This window comes from Arachis hypogaea, chromosome 15 (assembly GCF_003086295.3).
Source record: "Arachis hypogaea cultivar Tifrunner chromosome 15, arahy.Tifrunner.gnm2.J5K5, whole genome shotgun sequence".
NCBI lineage: Eukaryota > Viridiplantae > Streptophyta > Magnoliopsida > Fabales > Fabaceae > Arachis > Arachis hypogaea.
This window is the reverse complement of record NC_092050.1, coordinates 128,033,555-128,054,628: the sequence shown is the minus strand read 5'-3', so window position 1 is coordinate 128,054,628 and position 21,074 is coordinate 128,033,555. Positions and strand designations below refer to the sequence as shown.

The 21,074-nt window shown below is 33.9% G+C and overlaps 1 protein-coding gene across 2 annotated transcripts; it reads right to left on the bottom strand.

Moving 5' to 3' along the window:
• Positions 1-6,703: 6,703 nt before the first annotated feature.
• Positions 6,704-14,014, bottom strand: LOC112750633 (aspartate--tRNA ligase, chloroplastic/mitochondrial). Of its 2 annotated transcripts, none has more exons than XR_011872232.1 (15): positions 13,403-14,014; positions 13,132-13,275; positions 12,809-12,918; positions 12,430-12,541; positions 12,202-12,273; positions 11,491-11,582; positions 10,916-11,036; positions 10,493-10,615; positions 10,086-10,281; positions 9,812-9,999; positions 9,641-9,712; positions 9,183-9,281; positions 7,822-9,095; positions 7,475-7,532; positions 6,704-7,178 (listed from the first exon to the last, which is right to left on the bottom strand). XR_011872232.1 is itself a non-coding variant. In XM_025799436.3 (15 exons), exons 1-15 carry the CDS (start codon positions 13,793-13,795, stop codon positions 7,000-7,002), a joined length of 2,040 nt encoding a protein of 679 aa, XP_025655221.1. In that variant the 5' UTR covers positions 13,796-14,014; the 3' UTR covers positions 6,704-6,999. The 2 variants fall into 2 exon arrangements, 1 of the variants encoding a protein (XP_025655221.1); XM_025799436.3 differs by having other exon boundaries at positions 9,015-9,095.
• Positions 14,015-21,074: the final 7,060 nt, after the last annotated feature.

The following is a 21,074-nucleotide window of genomic DNA, read 5'->3' as shown; positions in this document are numbered from 1 at the left end:
ATAAATCATGAATAATTCATTATTTAAGTTTTAAAAATTCGGATTGTTACACAACTCAGACATTTCCAACAAATAAATCAAACAAAATTTAAAAAAAGATTTTTAAAAATATACATTAACATTTATAACGAGTGAAAGAAGTGTCTACCTCTTTACAATTTCTTACAAATTAGTATTAATTACAGATTGAACCTATTTACTTTCTATATTCTCATATGAGAATTTACAAAAAGGACTTGAGAGGGTAGCGGATGGGTTTGGAATTCTTATGGCTCCAAATGCCTCAATGACTTTATCTCTCAATTTATTTACCTTGTCCAAGAGAATGGTTGGACCATATTCTTGTCTAAAAGCATCTATTTCTTACAATTCAATTGAAAGAAATTACTTAATTTGAACCCAGATAAAATAAAAAATGAATTAAAATTTATTAATTTAGAAATTACTTACCTGTTTTCAAGTTTTTATATTTGTATTTTTTATTTTTGATCTTTTCGAGATCAATTGTTTCTAGCAATTTCATGACATATATTCCACAATTATAACTAAGAAAGAAATAAGAAAGTAAAATATAATTAATAGGAAAGACACAAAAAAGCACAGTAAAACATAGTAATAACAGTACTATAGCAAAGAAATATTTATACGATGTTCATTGACCATTGATCGTAATATATGGTGCTTCAACGCCTTCTTCATTGTCCAACAAAGATTTTTTCTCAATATAGACCCTCATCTGGGATACTATTAAGCCCTGAAAAGGATACAAAAAGTACACTTCAATTCAGTAATAATTGAATGAAATCAACCCCACAAACAATGCTCAATCAGGCAGAAGAGTGATTGATAATGGTTAGAAATAAGAGATAACTTACAACAAAAATATGTATTACGTAAATAACTTACAACAAATTTATTCAAAACTATTCTTTCTTCAGGTATATCTTTTTTCTTGATGGGGTCAAGCACATGGAAGACCTTCTTCTTAACATCACCAATCCACAACCACCAATGGTCTTCATGGCAAACTGGTGCAAACAGCTGAAGTTTAGAAAAAAGATAGAATATTTCAGTCTAAATAATAACAAACGATATAATTATTAAAGAAGTTTTAGAAATCACAACTTACAAGTGGATGCGATGCCATTTTTTTTTTGTCAAGAAAAAGCAGGTAGTCCTTAAATTCACTGATCCGGTAGGCCGTCTTAGTGTTTGGATCAATGTATTCATGGTTGTACTTCCCCAACATTAAATTCTGTAAAATGAACCGAAATAAACTAATAAATAAACTAAATTACTTAAAGAATAATAAATTTTGTCAATATTTATCAGCAGCATTAAGTCAACCTCAATTTAATGACAAATGAACCGAAATTTGTTCAAATTTGAACAAGCAATCATAAAGATTCAATCATCAATAAAAACACATCAAATTCATTTTTGGATTCAAATGAACCTGAATTAAACAAAAAAAATGAACTGAAATTAGTTCAGATTTGAACAAGCAATCATAAAGACTCCATCATCAACAAAAACACATCAAATTCATTTCTGAATTCAAATAAGCCTCAATAAATTAAGAAATCAACCAAAATTACTTAAGAAATAAAAAATTTGGCTTACCACAATCTGTCGACACGTAGTATATTTCTTCATCAAATCTGCGACATTTTCTGTTGTTGAGAACCATACACATTGCAGAGGCCACCTATAGGACGAAATTTTTTTTAGATATATTGGAATTAAACTGTTTAGAAAAATTATTAATGTTAATATAATACCTGAAGATTTTACCGTATTTTCTACGTTTTGTTTGGATTTTAGAGACAAAAAGTGGCATCTACCCCCTCTAAATGAGCTTTATGGTCCAATATGAATACAATTTCAAACTCATTAGTTGCCCCTTCTTTGTTAACCTTTATTTGCGTCATCCACTGATAACATTTCTCTCTCAGCTCTTCTGTTATTTCTTTTTCTTTCACCGGAGTCTTGTACCCTTCAGGGGTGCTCAAACTCGGCTTTGCACTGGTTTTCTCAGCATATTGCAATGTTGCTATCACCCCAATATCCATCACCGCCTCTACCAATTTTTCAGGTTGTGTTACTATGAGAGGTCGGTGGACTTATGTCAAAGCTGAATGAAGGTACATCATCTTTTCAATGCTGAGGACGGGGAGAACTGCAAGATGACAGAGAAAAGTTTTTGAAATAATTAAAAAACATTATGATATAGTATTAAAACTAATAAAAAATATTTTAAGTAAAACTTACACATTAAGAGGAGCTTCTTGCTTCAATTGCCTTGCCGAAGTTTCTTCGGGGCTTGCTGTTGGAGTTTTGGAGGGCAACTGGATTACACAGAAAATTGTTTAATAATGAACCGAAATTATTATTATATAGCATCAAAACTAATAAAAAATATTTTAAGTAAAACTTACACATTAAGATGAACTTCTTGCTCTGATTCCCTTTCCAAAATTTCTACCGGGGCTTGCTGCTGAGTTTGGGACTGATAGCTGGATTACATACTAATGTGTTTAATAATGAACCAAAAATATTATTATATAGCATCAAAACTAATAAAAAGTATTTTAATTAGAACTTACTCATTAACAGAAGCTTCTTCTGTTTGAGTTTTCGAAGGAACAAAAGTAAAGGTTTTTTGTTGTTTTAGCTCTTCCACAAGACAACTTAAAATAGCAATTGCAATAGAAACTCTAATGAAAGTAAACAAGAAAGGAGTTAATGTTAAATTATTAGAATTGAAAAGTAAATTGGAAATCTGCACTAAGTAAATCTTCACATTGATTAGAATAGAAAAGTAAATTGCAAAACTCACATATCCAGAGGTTGAGACTGACTTTCTTCTCAAACCAAAGGATTTGTTCTTGAGGGTCAGGTGTTGGGCTACTGATAAATAAACAAAAATTCTGTATCAATAATTAAACAAAAATTATTGCCTAAATTTAAAAGACTAACCTAAGTATTTCAACTTACATAGTTAGAGGTTGTAAACTCTGTTTTTTCTTTTTTTCATGCCATTTTTTTCTTCTAAAAAATGTAACTGGAAATCAGGGGTATTTTTTCTAATAAAAAAGATACGAAATTAAAATCATCAACCAAGATATTCTAATTAAAATAAGAAGAAATGAATGTTAAGAGAAATTACTTGGTATTGCTTGGTGCGTTTACAGATCGTGCCAAGCTCGTCTGTGTTTGAAACACAGGTTCATTTTTGCTGCTCAAATTTACAGTTGGCAGTCTAAGAAAAAAAAAATTATTCAGTAAAACCAAAGAAATTATATAAGGTTTTAGGAAAACTTAGCAGAAAGAAAAAGAAATTTATATAAGAAACTTAATCTTACGTCCACGATAAATCATATCACGCGTCCGTCGAGTCACGGTCATCCGGAGCAACATTTGTTTTTGTAGCACAGTCTTTTTTTCTCTTAATTCTTTTTATTTTCTGTTTTTACTATGCGTCTCCTCTACTTCTTCACTTCTGATAATTCATACAAAAAGTTTTTTTAAAATCAGGATGAACCTTAATTCAAAAATAAATAAACCAAAATTTTTAAATGATTTGAACATACAATCCATGTTCGAAAATAAGCAAAGAAACAAGCAGCCAAATTAGTTAATTTCCAAATGAACCAAAATTATTTCAAATTTGAACAAGCAGCCAAATAGACTCATCATAAAGAAAAACGCATCGAATGTATACAGCTGATAAATATCAGAGCTATAACTAATTTAACAAGCGCACATGAATAAATTCAGCAAATCCAAGTGAAACTAAACCAAATGAACCTCAATTAAACTTAGAAATGAACTGAAATTATCAATACTTATCAACATCATCAAGTGAACCTCAATTAATTCACAAATAAACTGAAATTATTTCAAATTTGAATAAACAGTCAAAAAGACTCGGTCAATAAAAACATAATATATATTTATAACAACAAAATAATCATTTTTGAATCTTACTCATCTTCGGATTCAGTTTTGCTTTCCGAATCCGTCTGAACAATCTTCCTTTTTTTGCTTTGTTTTTTTGCCACTCTTGGTGGTTGTTTTCTTTTCTTTGGTTGTGTTTTCTCCATTTCTTCCTCTCTGCAATACATACAAAAAATTTTGTTAAAATAACAATATAAAACTTTAAATAAATAGATAGTTTTCAATAAGTGATAGTGAGAAATATACTCAAATTCCAAAAAAAAAATTTCTTCCGAAGACGAATGCAGGATGACAAGTTTCTTTTTTCTTTCTTCTTCTTTTCCTTCTTTTCTTTTATCTCTCTCCCCCTCAATTCTATTCATTTCAGAATTTCCTAAAACAGAAACTTCTTTAGTTATCACAATAATTTAAAAGCACCTGAACCAAAATTTTAAGGGAAATAATTTTTTTATTTACCATTTTATTATTTGTCTCAAAGGCAATTCGGTCAACCAGTCTCCTCCATGTCCAGTACTCCACCCAAGGTGGCCCGAGAGCATCATCTGCTTCTGGATAAGGAAACTTCGTTTCATGGAAATATATTATCATTAAGAGAAGGACGCAGCCATCAACTGAAAGTTTGTATCCTATTCTCTGGACTTTGTTCCCCTTTATCCGAAAGCTCACCACATGAGACGCCCAATTCCATTGTCGGACCATCTTTATAAGAAGGAGAGGTGGCTTATGGACCGGGGAATGTGTGCTTATTGTTGTCGGCAACAAGAAGCATTTCTGGACAAAGAAGATGAAGTAATGAAGTTCGTCTTGAATTTCAGCAAGTTCCCCTCCCCTTCAACACATATCCATCACAGATTTTATCAAAGATGCCAAAGTAGCACCTTTGAAGCTGTCGATAATCTCCTTCTGCTGCTCATTCAATTTGCTATACACAACTTTTTCAGAAAAATTATCCCCTACAATATTTTAATATAAACGAATCAATTCCGATTTGAACATGTAGTCAAAAATCATCAACAAGAACACATTGATTTTATTTTCTGTATCCAAATGAATCTCAAATATACTAAGGAATGGACCGAAATTACTTAAGAAATAAAAATTTTTGTCAATACTAAATGAATTAACTAAAATATTTTAATATAAACAAATTAATATAAAAATAACAAAAAGATAAAAAAAATACAAATGTAAAAGATAAAAAGTATAATACCGCCTGAATTTAGGCCCAGTGCATCTCCTATCTTGGCAAAGGTTATGTAGATTTTGCTATAGCGAGTATCCAAGAATCCATGATAGAGATCAAAGTAAAGAATCAATTCACTCAAGAGCTTGTGCGAGACATTCAATTATGGGATGTCTCGGTGCACTGAATCCTATTTCTTCAACTATAACTTTCTTTTGTTCACTCAATTCGGCGAACATCCTAGCTATAGATTTCGTTGAGTATCTCAAATCGTGATTGTTTTGCAAGGATTTGAAACATTATGTTATGATATATTTATAATACAAAAATAGAGTTGATTTAATGTGTATATGCTTACATTGTAATGCGGCTTCTCTTTTTTTGAGATGGTCATCTTTTTCATTTTTGCTCTAAGGAATAAAAAATTTTGTCAATACTTAACAGCAGCCTAAACCTCAGTTAATTCACAAATGAACCAAATTTGGTTTAGATTTGAACAAAAACTAACTAAACAACCCCACATGAACAAGTTCAGCAAATTCAAGCGAAACCAAACTAAATGAACGTAAATTAAACTAAGAAATGAACCTAAATTTCTTAAAGGATAACAAATTTGGTTAATACTTAACAGTAGCATCAAGTGAACCTCATTCAATTCATAAATAAACCGAAATCGCTTCAAATTTGAACAAAAACTAACTAAATAACCCCACATGAACAAGTTCAACAAATTCAAGTGAAACCAAACCAAATGAACGCAAATTAAACTAAAAAATGAACCTAAATTTCTTAAGGAATAACAAATTTGGTCAATACTTAACAATAGCATCAAGTGAATCTCATTCAATTCACAAATGAACCGAAATTGCTTCAGATTTAAACAAAAAATCATAAACATTCAATCAGCAAGAAAAACACATTCAATTCATTTCTGCATGCAAATGAACTCAATTAAAGTAAAAAAATGAACCAAATTATTTATCAAAACTAATAAACTAACACAATTTCATTTGATGCCCTAGTTACGGAGAAAAACAAAAAAAAATGGAATCAGAGAGAAACAAAAAAAATGAAATCAGAAAAACTCGATCTACTAAATGAACAAACTCGATCCACTAAACCTTAAATCAAACTAGTAGAAATACAAGATTTGTAAGATATTAACTAAACATAATAACAATAGTTTTCTCAGTACTTTGCGAAATCTTTGTTCTTATTTTTGTGTATTTTTTGTTGCTAAATTCAAACACACCACCAGATTCTGCAATAGTTTTCACAGAGAAGTACAAAGAGAAATGATAACGTTTCAGATTTCCGGCGGCGCGTGTAACCACTTCTTTAATAAGAGTGAGTTTTTTTTGTGTTGGACCTACTTGGTTGAACTTAGATACAATAAAGTTTGGATGTATAACCCAACTGTTCTTTTTAACTCTGATATGCAATGCGAATTAAGAATCTTATTAAATAACCAAATTAGAAGAGAAATTTTTAAAGAGTAAATTAAGAATATGCCAACGAGCGTGTAGTTCATCGACAAGTATTATCCTATTAAATACTCGCTTTGATTCATAATATTTATCGTTTTAATTTATGTTCACAAACAGTTAGGTATAAAGAGTATTACAGTTGTTGGACAAAAAATAGTCAGTCCATGTCAAACATAGTGCTGAACCTAACCATTTGTCCTAATTATTGATAACTGTGATAAATATAGACAAGGACAAGTGCTACATAACTCCATTTATTCCACATGAAAACCAAAAGTCCATAATATACGTACACAGATGTAAAAATGGTGCTGTGGAGAGGTATAAAGAGGGTGCAACATCTAATCCAAAAATAGGAATATGGATACATCAATGTTGGTGTGAAGTTGCAATAGAGAGATCTTGGAGCTGCTGGGGATCGACCTCAGATGGTGACCTTGTGAGGGCACACTGTGCAGTTGTTGTCTTTGGGAATGCAATCACATCCCTTATGGAGTTAGCCCCGGCCAACAACATTACCATTCTGTCCAACCCATAAGCTATGCCCCCTACACACATACACATGCATATATAAGTCAGTACCCATAAAATAACAATCACACATTAAATTACCAAACAAAAATCCTATCATTATCTAAAATGGTGACATCCTAGTGGAATAAAGCTTTATTGTTGTTGTTCTTGTTTAAAATGGTAACATACATATTCCTTAGTCCTCACAAGTTTCTTCATGAACCACTTTAGGCATGCTTTAACAAACGCAACAAAAATATGCTAAATAGAGTTTCTATCTTTAATTGCTTGTAACTCTGTACATGTTTCTAGGATGCACAAAGCTGCGTACCATGTGGTGGAGCCCCCATGTCAAGCGCTTCAAGAAGATAACCAAACTTCGATTCAGCCTGAAAGAAAGTATAATGTGTAATTCAGGTCAGTTTAAGTCTCAAAATATCTTCAAAGGTAAACAGCATTTAGGTCCAATTGCAGACCTGAAAATTTGTTATTATCAAGTCTGTTAGATAAGGATCATCCAAATAAAAACAAAAATAAAAAAAAAAGGCTTAAATACGTTTTTGGTCTCTATCAAAAATAGTATTTGCAAATCATGTGTACAGCTCTATTCTTGGCAACAATGCAAGTCCATGTAGAAGGTTTCGAACTGAATTTGAGCACATCAAAACATGAACCAACCTTATGATTTACGAATTCCCCTTGTTTCTGTCAATAACATAATAGCCCCAAAAATTGGCATGCATGTCATGTCAGTGTGTTCCAATTGCATTCTAGAGAGAGAAAAAGATCTTTTAAGAAAAAAATAAAAAAATCTGCCCATTCCCCATTTCCACTGAAAATATGGGAGTGCATGTGACTTGCACTTGAGCTTGCTGTACCCAATTCCCCCTGCCCGTGTCAATGAGGATTACCACCTTCCTCGCTTCCTGCATTAACAAAACCCACCACCTTGAAAGACTTGTGGTCGTGAGAGTGAGCATGCTCTTATGGGACAGCAGCAAGGAACACATCACTAGCATCAAGTGACCCTCGTGTGGCCCTCCTTGCTCTTCATCAATTCCCTCTTCATCAGGCCCTTCAACCAGCAACAAGTGGTAGTGGCTCAAACATCTCCCACTCTGATGGCAATTGTAAGGGACCACAGAGAAATATAGGAAAAAATGTGTGTATTATTAACATCTATAGCTGGATCTAAGCTACAAGTGGAGAAAACTCAGAATTAGGCGACAGAGGGAAGACTGACTTCTATCTCCCAGGCCAATTTCCCAAAAAATGACCTATTTATAATCCCAATCCTTATTTTATTTATACCTTTTCCTATTGACATTCACTCGCATACTTCGTACTCTCTCTGTGCCATATCTCCTCCTCTACTCCCACGCTCTGCTAAACTGGCCCCACCTACCTCTACTTGTACTACGCCTGAATTAATGCCTAAACTGTCCCTGTAATTCTTACGCTTGAATACTCACAGCCCATGGGAAAATTTCTCTCCAACTCTTACACTCCTACTCTAAATTCACTCTCAACTCTCTTTTTCATTCTTCTGCTGTAAATAAAGGGCAGAGATTCTACTTTACCACCCTCAGTCTTCTCTTCATTTGGGTACTTAACAATAACCCTAACCAATCTAACCATTTGCTTCAAGGAAGTGGTGCCAAACCTGGTGGTCTAACAATAATATGGTAGATGGTGAAACCAGGAAAAATGGCCATACAATTGGAGGGGAAAAAGACAATACGAAAACTGTACATAATTCCACTCCATGTTTGAAAATATTTCAGTGAATAAACAAGATTGGAAGTAAAAGTAAGATTTAATAAGCATAAGAATGAAATCCTAATTAAACTTCAGACAAATGGTCAACTAACCTGCTCAATTGAGATTCCAACAATCTCCAAAACCTTTTGTTGTATATCACGCTTATAAATTCTTAGACTTCCACCGCCAATCTGGCAGAAAATAGGATCAAATTAATCATCGTTCATGCTAGCAGCATAAAAAGTATAGAAAGTAGCCAAGAAATAAATCTTAATTACCTCCACCCCATTGTAAACCATGTCATAAGCCAATGCACGAGCAGATGCAAGGTCATTCATGTCTTCAGGATTTGGTGCAGTGAAAGGGTGATGCAAAGCCTGTACTTGAATATAATTTAGAGAATAATATTAGAATAACCATAGATATATATCCAATAACCAAATTGAAAAATCTCAATCTAAGAGATGAATTGAGTACATTATGCTATAAATCGACGGAAATAAAAGATTTTTTTTATTTTTCTAGTGCTTTTATTTTTACTGCTAGAAATTTGCCAAACACGCTAAAAATTAAAAAAAAAAATCTTTTTTCAATGGAAAAGATCTTTTTCTATCGACTTAATGGCGCTCAAACAAGCACTTACTGCAACAATAAAGAATAATCATAAAAGTCCATAACTAAACATGCTGTTATGTTGAGAAATAAATTGACGAATGTTACTAAAATTTGAACAGACCTCAAGCCGCTGCTCTGTATCATTCCACTCAAACATTGGAAAATCAGTAATCCACAAAATTGAATGCCTGCCCTAAAACCCAGATAATGAAAGAAAATCAAAGAGAAAATAGTAAGGAAGAAAGATAAAGTACATTTTCTTTTTCTCTTAAGTGTCGGATCAGTAACTTACATGGTCAATCAAGCCAAGGTCATTGGCAACATAAAGTCTAAGACGGTCTAGAGTTCTATTAACAGACGCATGATGACCCACTGCAAATAAGATCAGATCACCGGGTGCAGCAGAGCATTGTTTTAACAAATTCTCTCTAGTTGTAGCATCCATACTCGATATCAAAGCAGCAATTCCGTCAATCTCCCCTAAAATCAAAGGTCAACAGAATAAATCATAGAATAAAATATGCCTTTTGATGTCATTAAATAAATATAGAATGTCCATCGTTTACCATTATCCAAAACCTTAAGGAAAGGTAAACCCTTAGCACCAGCTCTCAGCGCTTCATTAAAAATATCACCTTTCTTGAGAGCTGAATTTGAGTATCTTTTTGCACCAGAAGGTATACACAACACTTTAATAATTCCCCCACTTCCCAAAGAATCAGAGAAAACTCTGAAGGATGACCCTAAGAAAAGGTCAGATAACTGCAGCCCAATTAAAAATCAAACTTCAGCAAGATGAAGTGAGAAGCAAGTACATGTAAATTACCACAGAACAAAAAAAAATTATTTTCAAAAAGGAACAGAAGCAAGCTATACCAAACCAAATAGTTTATGAACAGAATAGTGGATCATCTTTAAATGTGAGATGCTAGAAAACATGATACTACTGAGGAAGAAAAAGCAAGATCATTACATCCTTTAACTCGAGATCAAATCTGGTATCCGGCCTGTCTGAGCCATATCTGCTCATTGCTTCAGCATATGTAAGCCTGGGAAAAGGGTTTGGTAATTCCACCCCTTTAATATCAAGGAAAACCTGCAACAATAACTTCGTGTTTATCCCACGCAATGAACATGTATTGTTATCCAGGAGGAGAGCAATTTCAAAATAGACATAAATAATTGCCACTCAACAATCTGCAATACTGCCAACACTAGAGGTACTAAATCACCCACCAATCAGATAAATTATTCAACTTTAAGTAATGGAATTTTGCATCTGCATTTTCTGATTAATCCATTAAAAAATACATGTTTTCATTCTACCAAATGTAAGATAATTGACAAATGTGGTCATAACCCATAATAGACTAGATTACAGATGGCATAAGCTAACCTTTCTGATCAATTCTTCATTTAGAGATAACATATCCTCTAAAGGAGTAAAAGCCATTTCCATATCTAGCTGGGTGAACTCAGGTTGTCTATCTGCTCTTAAATCTTCATCACGAAAACACCTGGCAAAATGGCAAAATGGTTATTTGAGTTGTTTCCGTGTGATCTCAAGGTCACGGGTTCAAGCCGCAGAAACAGTCGTCGATGTAATAATCAGGTTAGGCTGCGTAAATTACACCCTTTGAGTGCGGCCCTTCTCTGGACCCTGCATTAACGCGGGATGCTTGTGCACCGGGCTGCCCTTTTTTTTTATTTTAAAAAGACAGATATCCTATCTTCTTAGTCAATGACTAATCAGATCATAAACATTCTTTTATAGAAATGCAGAACATTTATTACAAATAAGAAGGGGAAAATAATACCAGGAGGTTATGATATCTTCACAGAAGAGATCAAACTAATCAAAACTCATAGGAACACATTTAAAATGAAGAATGCAGCAAGGCCAGCAAACACTTCGCATATCTTGAACACACAAATATGAATAGAGATTCAAACATTAAAAGAGAAGCTAACCTTGCTAACTGATAATATTTATCAAAACCTGCTACCATTAGCATTTGTTTAAATAACTGTGGACTTTGTGGCAAGGCGTAGAATGTTCCTGGCTTCATAGAATAAATCAACACTACTTTAATAAAAGAAGTTTCTTAGGCAAAATACAGAAAAAATATTTATAATGATTTTCCTCGTTTAGGATGTACCAAAGTGATGCTTTAAAAGTGTTCACATCAGATAAAAGATCAACAGTGTTGCTACCGAATCATATCCACAAGGCAAAAGTTCTATGCCAATTCCTTTGAGGTACACACAACCACTTTTCAATTTCTAGTAATAGATACCATAAGTAGGCAATTCAACATTTTTCTTCTAACTGAACAACTAAAGGAACAATGAATGAATATAGTTCTTCAAAAGCTAAAGCTAAACCTACCACATGTACTATCCATGAACAATATCTTTAAGGTCTCTTGATGTCTTTACTTTATTTATAATTGGAACACATTAAATAGAGGGGAAAAATAATAATCCAATATTTTAGAGAAATCTAGTGCAAGGTTGTCCTAACTTACAGGGAGGATCCCAATAGTATGATGTATAAATAAATGATAAGAGAAATATCTGAGAAATTCAAATTATAACCATATTCTCATGTTACTATCTTGACTGAAAAAGATTCTGAAAGAACAGTTGTAACACTGTCATGACATAAACATATTTAACTACCTGGGTTCTTGAAGGAACTAAATAATCCCGGGCACCTTCTGGCGTGGATTTAGACAGTATTGGAGTTTCAATCTACCTTATGACCAGAAAAGGGTAAAGATCAATACTGGGATACCAACCACCAAGTATCAACAACCAAAGTAAAGTAGCAATGGAAGGTGGAAACATTATAAATCGTTAAAGAGAGAAAATAGCCGAAATGATGAACTAACAATCAGAGAACAGTACCTCAACAAAACCATGGATGTCTTCTAGATATCTCCGAATGAGTTTAACAACTTTATGTCGCAGCAATATGTTGAAACTCATTTGTTGCCGCCGTAGATCAAGGCATCGATACCTTCCAACAAGTAATCATAACAATAGATCTCCCACAAAAGAATACATTATACAAGAAAACTAACTTCTGAACATGATAAACAAAGACCCAAAAAGAAAAGGAAGAAAAACTAGTACAGAGTGCTGTGTGTGACTTGCCCAAGGAGCAGAATATAGTCCATGTCCGCACCAGATTGACAAGTAAACTGGCGAGAGCTTTTGACATTTGTACAAGAAACCAACTAAAAACATATATAAGCCACTGGGAGCAATAATAAATGGGTACTACCTCAAACGGATTTCCTCTTTAAGAGAATCTTTTGCATCATCTGCTGTAGTAACTAAGAATGGCAACTTTGAATTTACAGCATTTAACACTAGAACACTAGTAGCAGCAACCTGCCACACACATAAACAACTAATTCACATTCAAACAAAACCGTAAATAAATAAAATATTCAAAAAAGAAACGATGGTCTGATCCTAGGCACTAATTGGTTCCTAAAATGCATACTTCTTTGCAGACTAACAAGCAAGAAACAATATGAAAAAATGACAATATCCACAACCCGATTATTATCAATCCAATAGAAAAACACTAAAACTATATACCTCAATGGAGCCTGTTTTCATATTCTTATTGATTGACTCGTTTGGCCTAGACCTGACAACACCGTCAATTGCAACCACATACTCGAGTCTCAAGTTATTGATAGCAGAATGCGCATCTGGAAATTCTTCTGGAAGGGTCGTAACCTAATTTTCAGTTTCAATAAGTAAAAACAAAGCAGAGACATAAAATGTTTTCATATTCTTCCCCAATAAAATAAGATCACAATTCACAACCATCAAGTTAGTTGCAAGAGTAGAGTATAGTAAGTACCTGAACAATACCAGTATGGTCCCTAAGATTGAGAAATGTGAGGCCACCATGGACCCTGTGAAGTGCAACCCAGCCACAAAGCTGAACCTTTTTTCCCACATCGATTGAGGACAATTCACCGCAGAAAGCAGTTCTAGAAACCCAAGAAAGTGACTGAGACCAAGTCTTAGCGTTGGACGAGAGTGCTTGTGCTTCAGAAGAAGGAGGAGGTGGTTGTGTCAAATGAGACGTTGAAGTTGAAGCAGACGCAGAAGCAGAAGCAGAAACGCAAGACAGAGTTCTTGTTCTGGAAAGAACCCTTGGAGTGGTGGTGGAAACGCTGCAGAGGAAGAAGAACGATGACGGCCTTTGGCGGAGGGCCACCAAAGGCAACGCTTTCAGCAACACAGACATCTTGCTTCCAATAAAAGAGAAAAACAAAAGTGTCAAGAATTCATTTTTGAACAACGAGTGGAATTTTCTGTTGAAGAAGAGTTAACGAAGAACAGTGCAAGTAGAAAGCAGCTCAAGTGAAGATGGTGGTGGCGTCTCAACAAGATAACAGATACGAGTAATTTCGTGGGCTGAAAAAAGCCCATCGGCCACAAAACGAATAGATTTAGAAGATATTACAATTTTTTTTCTTTTCGCCTTATTTTAAAATGTTATTTTTATTTTTAATATATTCATATAAAAAAAACCATAAACAAGAGTAAATCATTGGAATTACTTTTTAAAAATTTAGTGGTTAAAAAAATATTTTCAAAAAATTAAAAAAATATTTTAAAAAAATACAAATAAATAGACATATTATACGTGAAATAAATATAAAGATGGATTTATGTTATAATAGAGTACGTAATTTATTTAAAGAAATCAAAGAAAGCGAAAATGATCAGATTGTCTTAAATGAGAAAAGACAATATTTTTGTCCTCCGATTTTTAATGTAAATTATTGTCTTTATACTAAATTTAAAAAAAAAAAAAATCTAAAACCTAGATAGAGACAAAGATTTATGGTTAAATTCTATAGTACATAAATCGTGTTCAAAAAAGAGAAGTGTAGATTTGGATCCTCTAAATTTTGAATTTTATTTTAGAGGATAAAGTATGATTTATCACTATTTATTTTATAGGTAAAATCAAAAAAAATATAAAAAAAAAATTTAATAATAAAAAATCTCACTTTATCCTCTAAAATAAAAATTTAAAATTTAAAGAATTCAAACTCAAAATCTTGTCGACAAGGTGAACATAAATTGTGGATAAAAAGATAGTTTTAAGGATAAAAGAATAAAACATATGAAGATTTTATGATTTATAAGAGGCAGAGTTTAGTTTTGGCAATATAGGACCATGGCCCCCAAAATTATTATAAAAGAGCTAGTAATACTATTAAAAAGGACAAATGTAGCTTAATTGGTTTAACTCTTATATTTATGCATTAAATTTGTGGAATCAACGTCTACTTTTTATATTTATTCAATTATTTTTAATTTTAAACATTAACATTTTGAATTTGAATTTTAATGAATTTTCATAAATTAAAGATCTTATCGGTTTATTCATACAAATTAAATCTCATTCTCATCATCATTTATATTCTTATTATCAACAAAATTTTACAAGTTTAATGTTAGAATTAGTTGTGGTAAAATAATTTGTTTTCTCTATATAGTTATTTATTTTACAATAATATCTTAGACTTGAGTTTTAATATTTTTATAAATTAAAAGTTTTAACAAAATGATTCAAAAAATTAATAGAATTAAATTATTAATTTATATAAAAATTTGTATATTTAAAATTATTTTTTATCCACAATTTAAGTTTATTCTACCAATAAATCTTTTTTTTTTACCACGATTTATGCACGGCAGAATTTAACCATGAATTGTTATCTCTATCCAAATTTTACGGTTTTTTTTTTTTAAACTAGTATAGAGATAATGATTTAAATAAAAATTAAGGGGACAAAAATATTATCCTTTCTCATATAGGACAATCTAATAATTTTTACTTCCATTTGGTATCTTTAAATATAGAGTAAAGTATTATTTTTGTCCCAACTTTTAGAGTAAGTCATATTTGTGTTCCTAACGTTTAAATCATTCTATTTATATCTCTAATGTTTATAAAAGTGATTCAATGTTATCCTACTATCAATTATACTAACAAATCAGATTATATTTTTCAATTATTCTCACTTAGATGTATTCATTCTCAATTAGGTCTCACTTGGATGTATTCGATTTTAAATTTTTAATATTATACCCACTATTTGCGTTTAGATTCAATTATATCCCTAGAAAAGTGAATTATGTAAATATTGTAGGAATTAGTTTCAACTTTTGATGAGCTATTTTTTTGAGTGGATCATCGATTCTATCCCAGATATTTGTATTCTAACTTTAAGAAGAGATTTTTAAAACTCAAACTAAAGCGTTTATGATGTGTAATTGACGGCAGGATAACATTGAATCACTTTTACAAACGTTAGAGATACAAATAGAACGATTTAAACGTTAGGTATACAAATAAAATTTACCCTAAACGTTGGGGATAAAAACGATACTTTACTCTTAAATATATTACTCATTAGAATACTTATGTCATGTTTTTAAAATTTTTAAGTATATTTTTATCATTTAAATATTTTAAAAATATTTTTTGTCAATAAATACGAGTGTACTTAATTTGTGTATTTATTTTTAATATTTTTTTTCAGAATTTTATAAAAAAATCAAAAATAAAAATAAAAAATAAAATTTTATTGTTTTCATATTTTTTTCCTTTCATATAATTTTAAAAATAAAAAATATTAAAAATAAAAAAAATAAAAATACAAACTAAATACACTACAAATTTTTAAGAAATATTGGATAATATACTCTAAAAAAATGGTGTTTTCTTTTGTAATCCCTCTGAATTTTTATTTGTAGGACAAAACACTCCCTGTTAATGTGTCTTTATTATTAGATACTAGACAAATAATACAGTAAAATATATAAATAAAAAATAAAAAAATTATATAAAATAACTTTTTTTAAAATTATAACTTCTCTCTATCACAAAGAGATTACAATAATACTCTCTTTTAATAAAAAGAGAATACACCTCTCACTAAATATAGGAGAAAACTTCTCAAAAAAAATTTTCTATGTTATGCAACTCAAAATTACTATTATTTTTGTTGGATGAATTGAATTAAACTGAATTAAGAAGGCTCAATTTATAGATGCACTTTTTTAATATAAATCATCCATCAATTAGAGGTAAATATTTTTTTTCTTTTTTTTATCATTAAAATTCTATGGTTATAAGTTAGAAATGTTTATATCCTTTCATTTTATTTAATTTTTTACTAAAATAATTTTACTAATTTTATAATCTCCTACTTAAAGTTAATTTTGGTATTAAAAGTCTCATAATTTCATGTTGCTCATGTACTTAATAGGCCATAGGAGAATCTCCACCATTCAAACTTACGAGTGTTGATTGGCTTTGTCATGGCATCTACTAAGTTATATTTAGTATGAATTTTTTGTATATTCACACTCCCTTCCTCTATAAATACTTTCCGAACAAAGTGATATTGTATTTTAATGTGTTTTGTTCTTGAATGAAGGGTAGAATTTCTTGCAATGTGCAAGGCACTCTAACTGTCACAATACACAGGAATCTTCTATTGTTTGTGTACAAGTTCCTCCATCAACATATGTACTTATGCATGCCATTGGGCCAAATTCTGAGTCAGATGACAGGCGGGGAATCACCCACCGCGTGCTCTGTCGCTAAATCTATAGAGGGCGTAGCAGACGAAGGCATGTAGTTCAGATTTGGGACCATGATGAACTGTTGGTCCGCTGGACCCGCCTGTGGCGTCACAAGGGTCAACGGGGTAGTCGGAGGGTAGAGGGCGAGGATTGAACAGTCACAGGGGATTCGGTGAAAACTCTCCCTCTACCACAACCATGAGATCCACTAGGTCTATCTCTACTACCTGTCGTCATGTCTGCAAAAAGAATGTATTATTAACACTAATAAGCATATGTATAAACTACACAAATCATTCAACATTTAAATTATTTAAAAAGAAAATTGACATAATCTTCTCTAAAATTAGACATATATCTACTTTAATAGTTCTCACAAATCCAACCAACCTCAATCCATAACATTAATCAAAACATAATTAAATAAAAATTTATAGCATCACTAGAAATCCTAAAGGCTAAAACCGCTAATAATAGTACTATTTATGTCAAGAGGATATAAGAGACATAAATAAATAAAAATTCAAGTCACCTTATTGGTATTAACATTAATTTAAACCTCTTCCACTTATATTGACCAACAAGAACTTTTCAATTTGAAAGTTTACTATATTCATTTTACATATAGGCTAATCAAATTAAAAATAATTATTTCATAAGTAAATGGTATATCATTGCTCTTAAATTGTCCAATTCACTTTATGTGTCTCAAATTCTACTTTACTAGTTTTAGTTATTAAAATAAAAATTAGTTTAATCCAAGTTATTATGATGCTTGTATTACTCTTAAAAATCTCCTTCTAATAATCCTACCTACTAAATGTATATTATATATTAAACATAGTGATACATTTTGTTCGTCTGCTCGAATGTTCGGTAGGTCGGGTCGAACTGGAATGGGAGCAGAGACTTGAAGGGGTTAGGACCTGGGCGTGAACTAAGATGTTAGAAGAGGATGCTCGCTTAGATCAGCGGAGTGACGATGTGGTGGGCCACCTGCAACGACTCCGACGCTCAAGTCGGTATTTATACAAGAGGCGGCGATTTAAGGTTAGAGTAGGTGACGTACTTGTGCGGAGGGGTAGGTCCTTCCCCCTTTATAGTCCCTACTCGGGTGGGCCCCTTGTGGCCAGGCCCACCTGTCTGAAAACTTCTGCTAGCTGTCCAGGTTCCACGTGGATGAAGAGATGACGTGCGGGTCACCTCTTAGCTCGGGTCGATTGATCTATCGGGTCGGTTACTCGCATCCGGACCTAGGTCGCTGGTGGGCTGGGCCGGAACAGTTCCCCCAACGTGCTAGCTGCGGGCATAGGAGCTCGTAGTTAGCGCGTTTGATCTACTCGTTTCTGCCTCGATCGAGTTCTCCTAGGGTCGGGAGTCCGTGATGGAATTCGTGCCCTCAACGCGTGAGTTACCCTCGTCCGTTACTGGAAGCGTCGCCTCGATTCTTGTGTCGAGCATTTAATGCTCATTATGGCTAATTTGAAATTTGGGGGGAAAAGCCCATTTTGCCCCTGACTTTTTACGCTTTCCACTGACAGTTACTATTCTGCATTCTCCCCTTCGCTCCTTATTCCTTTATACCTCTCCTAATCCTTTGTCTTCATCGCTAATTTCTTCATTCTCCTCTTTCCTGATTCAATCGCTGCAAGTGCTGCTGCATTCCTTGGGTTCATCTTTCTTCTTTCTTCAATTTCCTGGTAAGCTTCATTTACCTTCATCTTTTCAAAGGCAATCATGGCTCTGCTTTTATTTTTGCCACTGCTACTGCATTCCTTCTTCATTGTTTATGATTGTTCTTGTTTGAGTTACACTGTTGTTAGGTAGGTTACAGGGGGTTACCATTAGGTAAATCGATTTTGGCCTCTAACTGATCATAGATTAGTTTACAATAGAGACATAGCAAAACGCAGCATTAGTTTCCGTCTCCTCAGGTTTTTCAACCTCCGAGTTTAACTTTAAGTGGTGCCCCCACTGTAGGTATGGCACAGCGCCTCGTCCCGAGAACTCCCGTAGATCGTTATTCTTGGGTCACTTCCGATGTTAAGGATACGGCTTCCCGGATAACACTCAAGGAGCTCCAGGAATTTTGTAATTCTGATCTACTGTGGGGAGGCAGTCCCGAGGAGGAACATTACGAGGCATTCGTTCTTGGAGGTCGGGAACGCATTTGCCATATAAACATGGATACTCCCTGGGTTGCCGATTGGTTGTGGGTGTATAAGCCCATGTTCACCAACTTGGGGATTCGGTTCCCCTTCTCCCCCTTTGTCATTTCTCTTTTGAACTAGTGTGATGTGGCGCCATCACAGTTGCACCCAAACAGCTGGGCCTCCATCCGCTGTTTTGAGATGGTGTGCGACTACCTGGAGCTCCCAGCCTCTGTAAAAGTTTTCCTCTACTTCTTCCTTCTGACCAACCCTTCGAAAGAAGGGAAACATAAAAAAGGATACATGTCGTTCCGAGTCGTGCAAGGTCGACGAATCTTCAGGTTGTTCGAAGATTCGTTCCATGGCTTCAAGGACAAATTTTTCAAAGTACGGCCCGCTGAAGGTTGGCATCTCTTCTGGCTAACCCTAGAGGGTGAACGCCATATGCCGACCTAATGGAGTTTCGGTGATGGGGCCAATTTTTTAATAAAAAGTACTTACAAAGGGTTAAGTCAGCAAAACCGGAATATCGCCGATATACTGCTAGCCATCTTTGGCCAAAATAACCTCAACCCACATCTGTTAATGGGTGACCAGAAAACCAGTAAAAGTTACGTGGGTAAGTTTAAATGGGCTTCCTTGTTTCCATCGCCTTTATTTGCTTCAACTTGTATATTATTCGTAACATGTTCCCTGGGTAACGACTATATTTGCCTTCTTGTTTTAGTTTCTATGGCGGCTGAGCAAGTTGGTCTCAGTAACTTAATGGCTCAGTTCCTTTCGGGAATAGTGGCGACAGCTCAGAAACTCCTTCTACCTGGGCTCCGCCTTCCCCTATTGCCGAAGTTTAATCACAACCGCCACTTCAGGAAAATGTCAGCACTAGTGCTGGTGCAACTCTCCGATCTGAGGAGATACCCGTGTACGAAACGGGTCCCGACCTGACCATCGTGGAGAATCCTAGGAAAAGAAAAATGACGTCCAGCCCAGAGGGGGCACTCACCGTGATGGAAAAAAACTTCGATGCTGGAGGATTCATTGACTCCCAACTTTTACCGGGCACTGAGGACTTTTCCATGATAGAGAGGCTAAGTGGGTTTACCGTTGCATGCTCCATGCTGCAACTATCGCAAGGAAGGCAGAACCCGTTCTGGCCCAGGCTGGGGTATTGGATGGTAAGTACAGCTCGACACTGTGTGAAATTGGCAGTTTGAATGCCGAGATGGAAACCACTAAGACTAAATTGGCAGACACGGGGGAGAAACTGAACGTTTCTAATGGGATGGTGGTCCACCTTTCTGACCAGAAGATGACCTTGGAGAACCAGCTGGGTGTCGCATTGGGTCGGGTGTCAGTGGCGGAGGCCAAGGTGGCCAACCTGGAGAAGAAACTAGCCGAAGCCATTGCTTCTGCCGACACCGCAAAGCTTGAGACTGCCAATCTTAAGAAAATGAACAAGGAAACCATTAAGAATTCTCAAGAGGTGATCGAGGGTATCGAGGAAGCGATCAAAGCTCAAGTGAAGCTATTGTCCTGCGACTTCGATACCTCAGCTATCGGAGCTTTCAAGATGATCAAGAATGGCAAGATTGTCGACATTTCGAGAAAGTAGCTTGTAATTTTGGCAATCAAACTTTGTACTCTTCTTTTAACTGGGCCGATGTAGCGCCTTGTTTTGTAAATAATCCTTTTGGACTTGTAGTTTTTTGAACTTGAATTGCTTATCGTTTTGCTGTGAGAGACTATTGTTAGGCCATTATCGTGCCT

What these genes read in the sequence shown, in the direction of transcription:
- LOC112750633 (XM_025799436.3), bottom strand. Translation starts at nt 13,795, where the DNA reads ATGTCTGTGTTGCTGAAAGCGTTGCCTTTGGTGGCCCTCCGCCAAAGG. An exon ending in TAGTTCCTTCAAGAACCCAG is followed by an intron (nt 11,583 to 12,201) that starts GTAGTTAAATAT and finishes TATTCTATGAAG; the next exon opens with CCAGGAACATTCTACGCCTT. An exon ending in AAATATTATCAGTTAGCAAG is followed by an intron (nt 11,037 to 11,490) that starts GTTAGCTTCTCT and finishes CCATTTTGCCAG; the next exon opens with GTGTTTTCGTGATGAAGATT.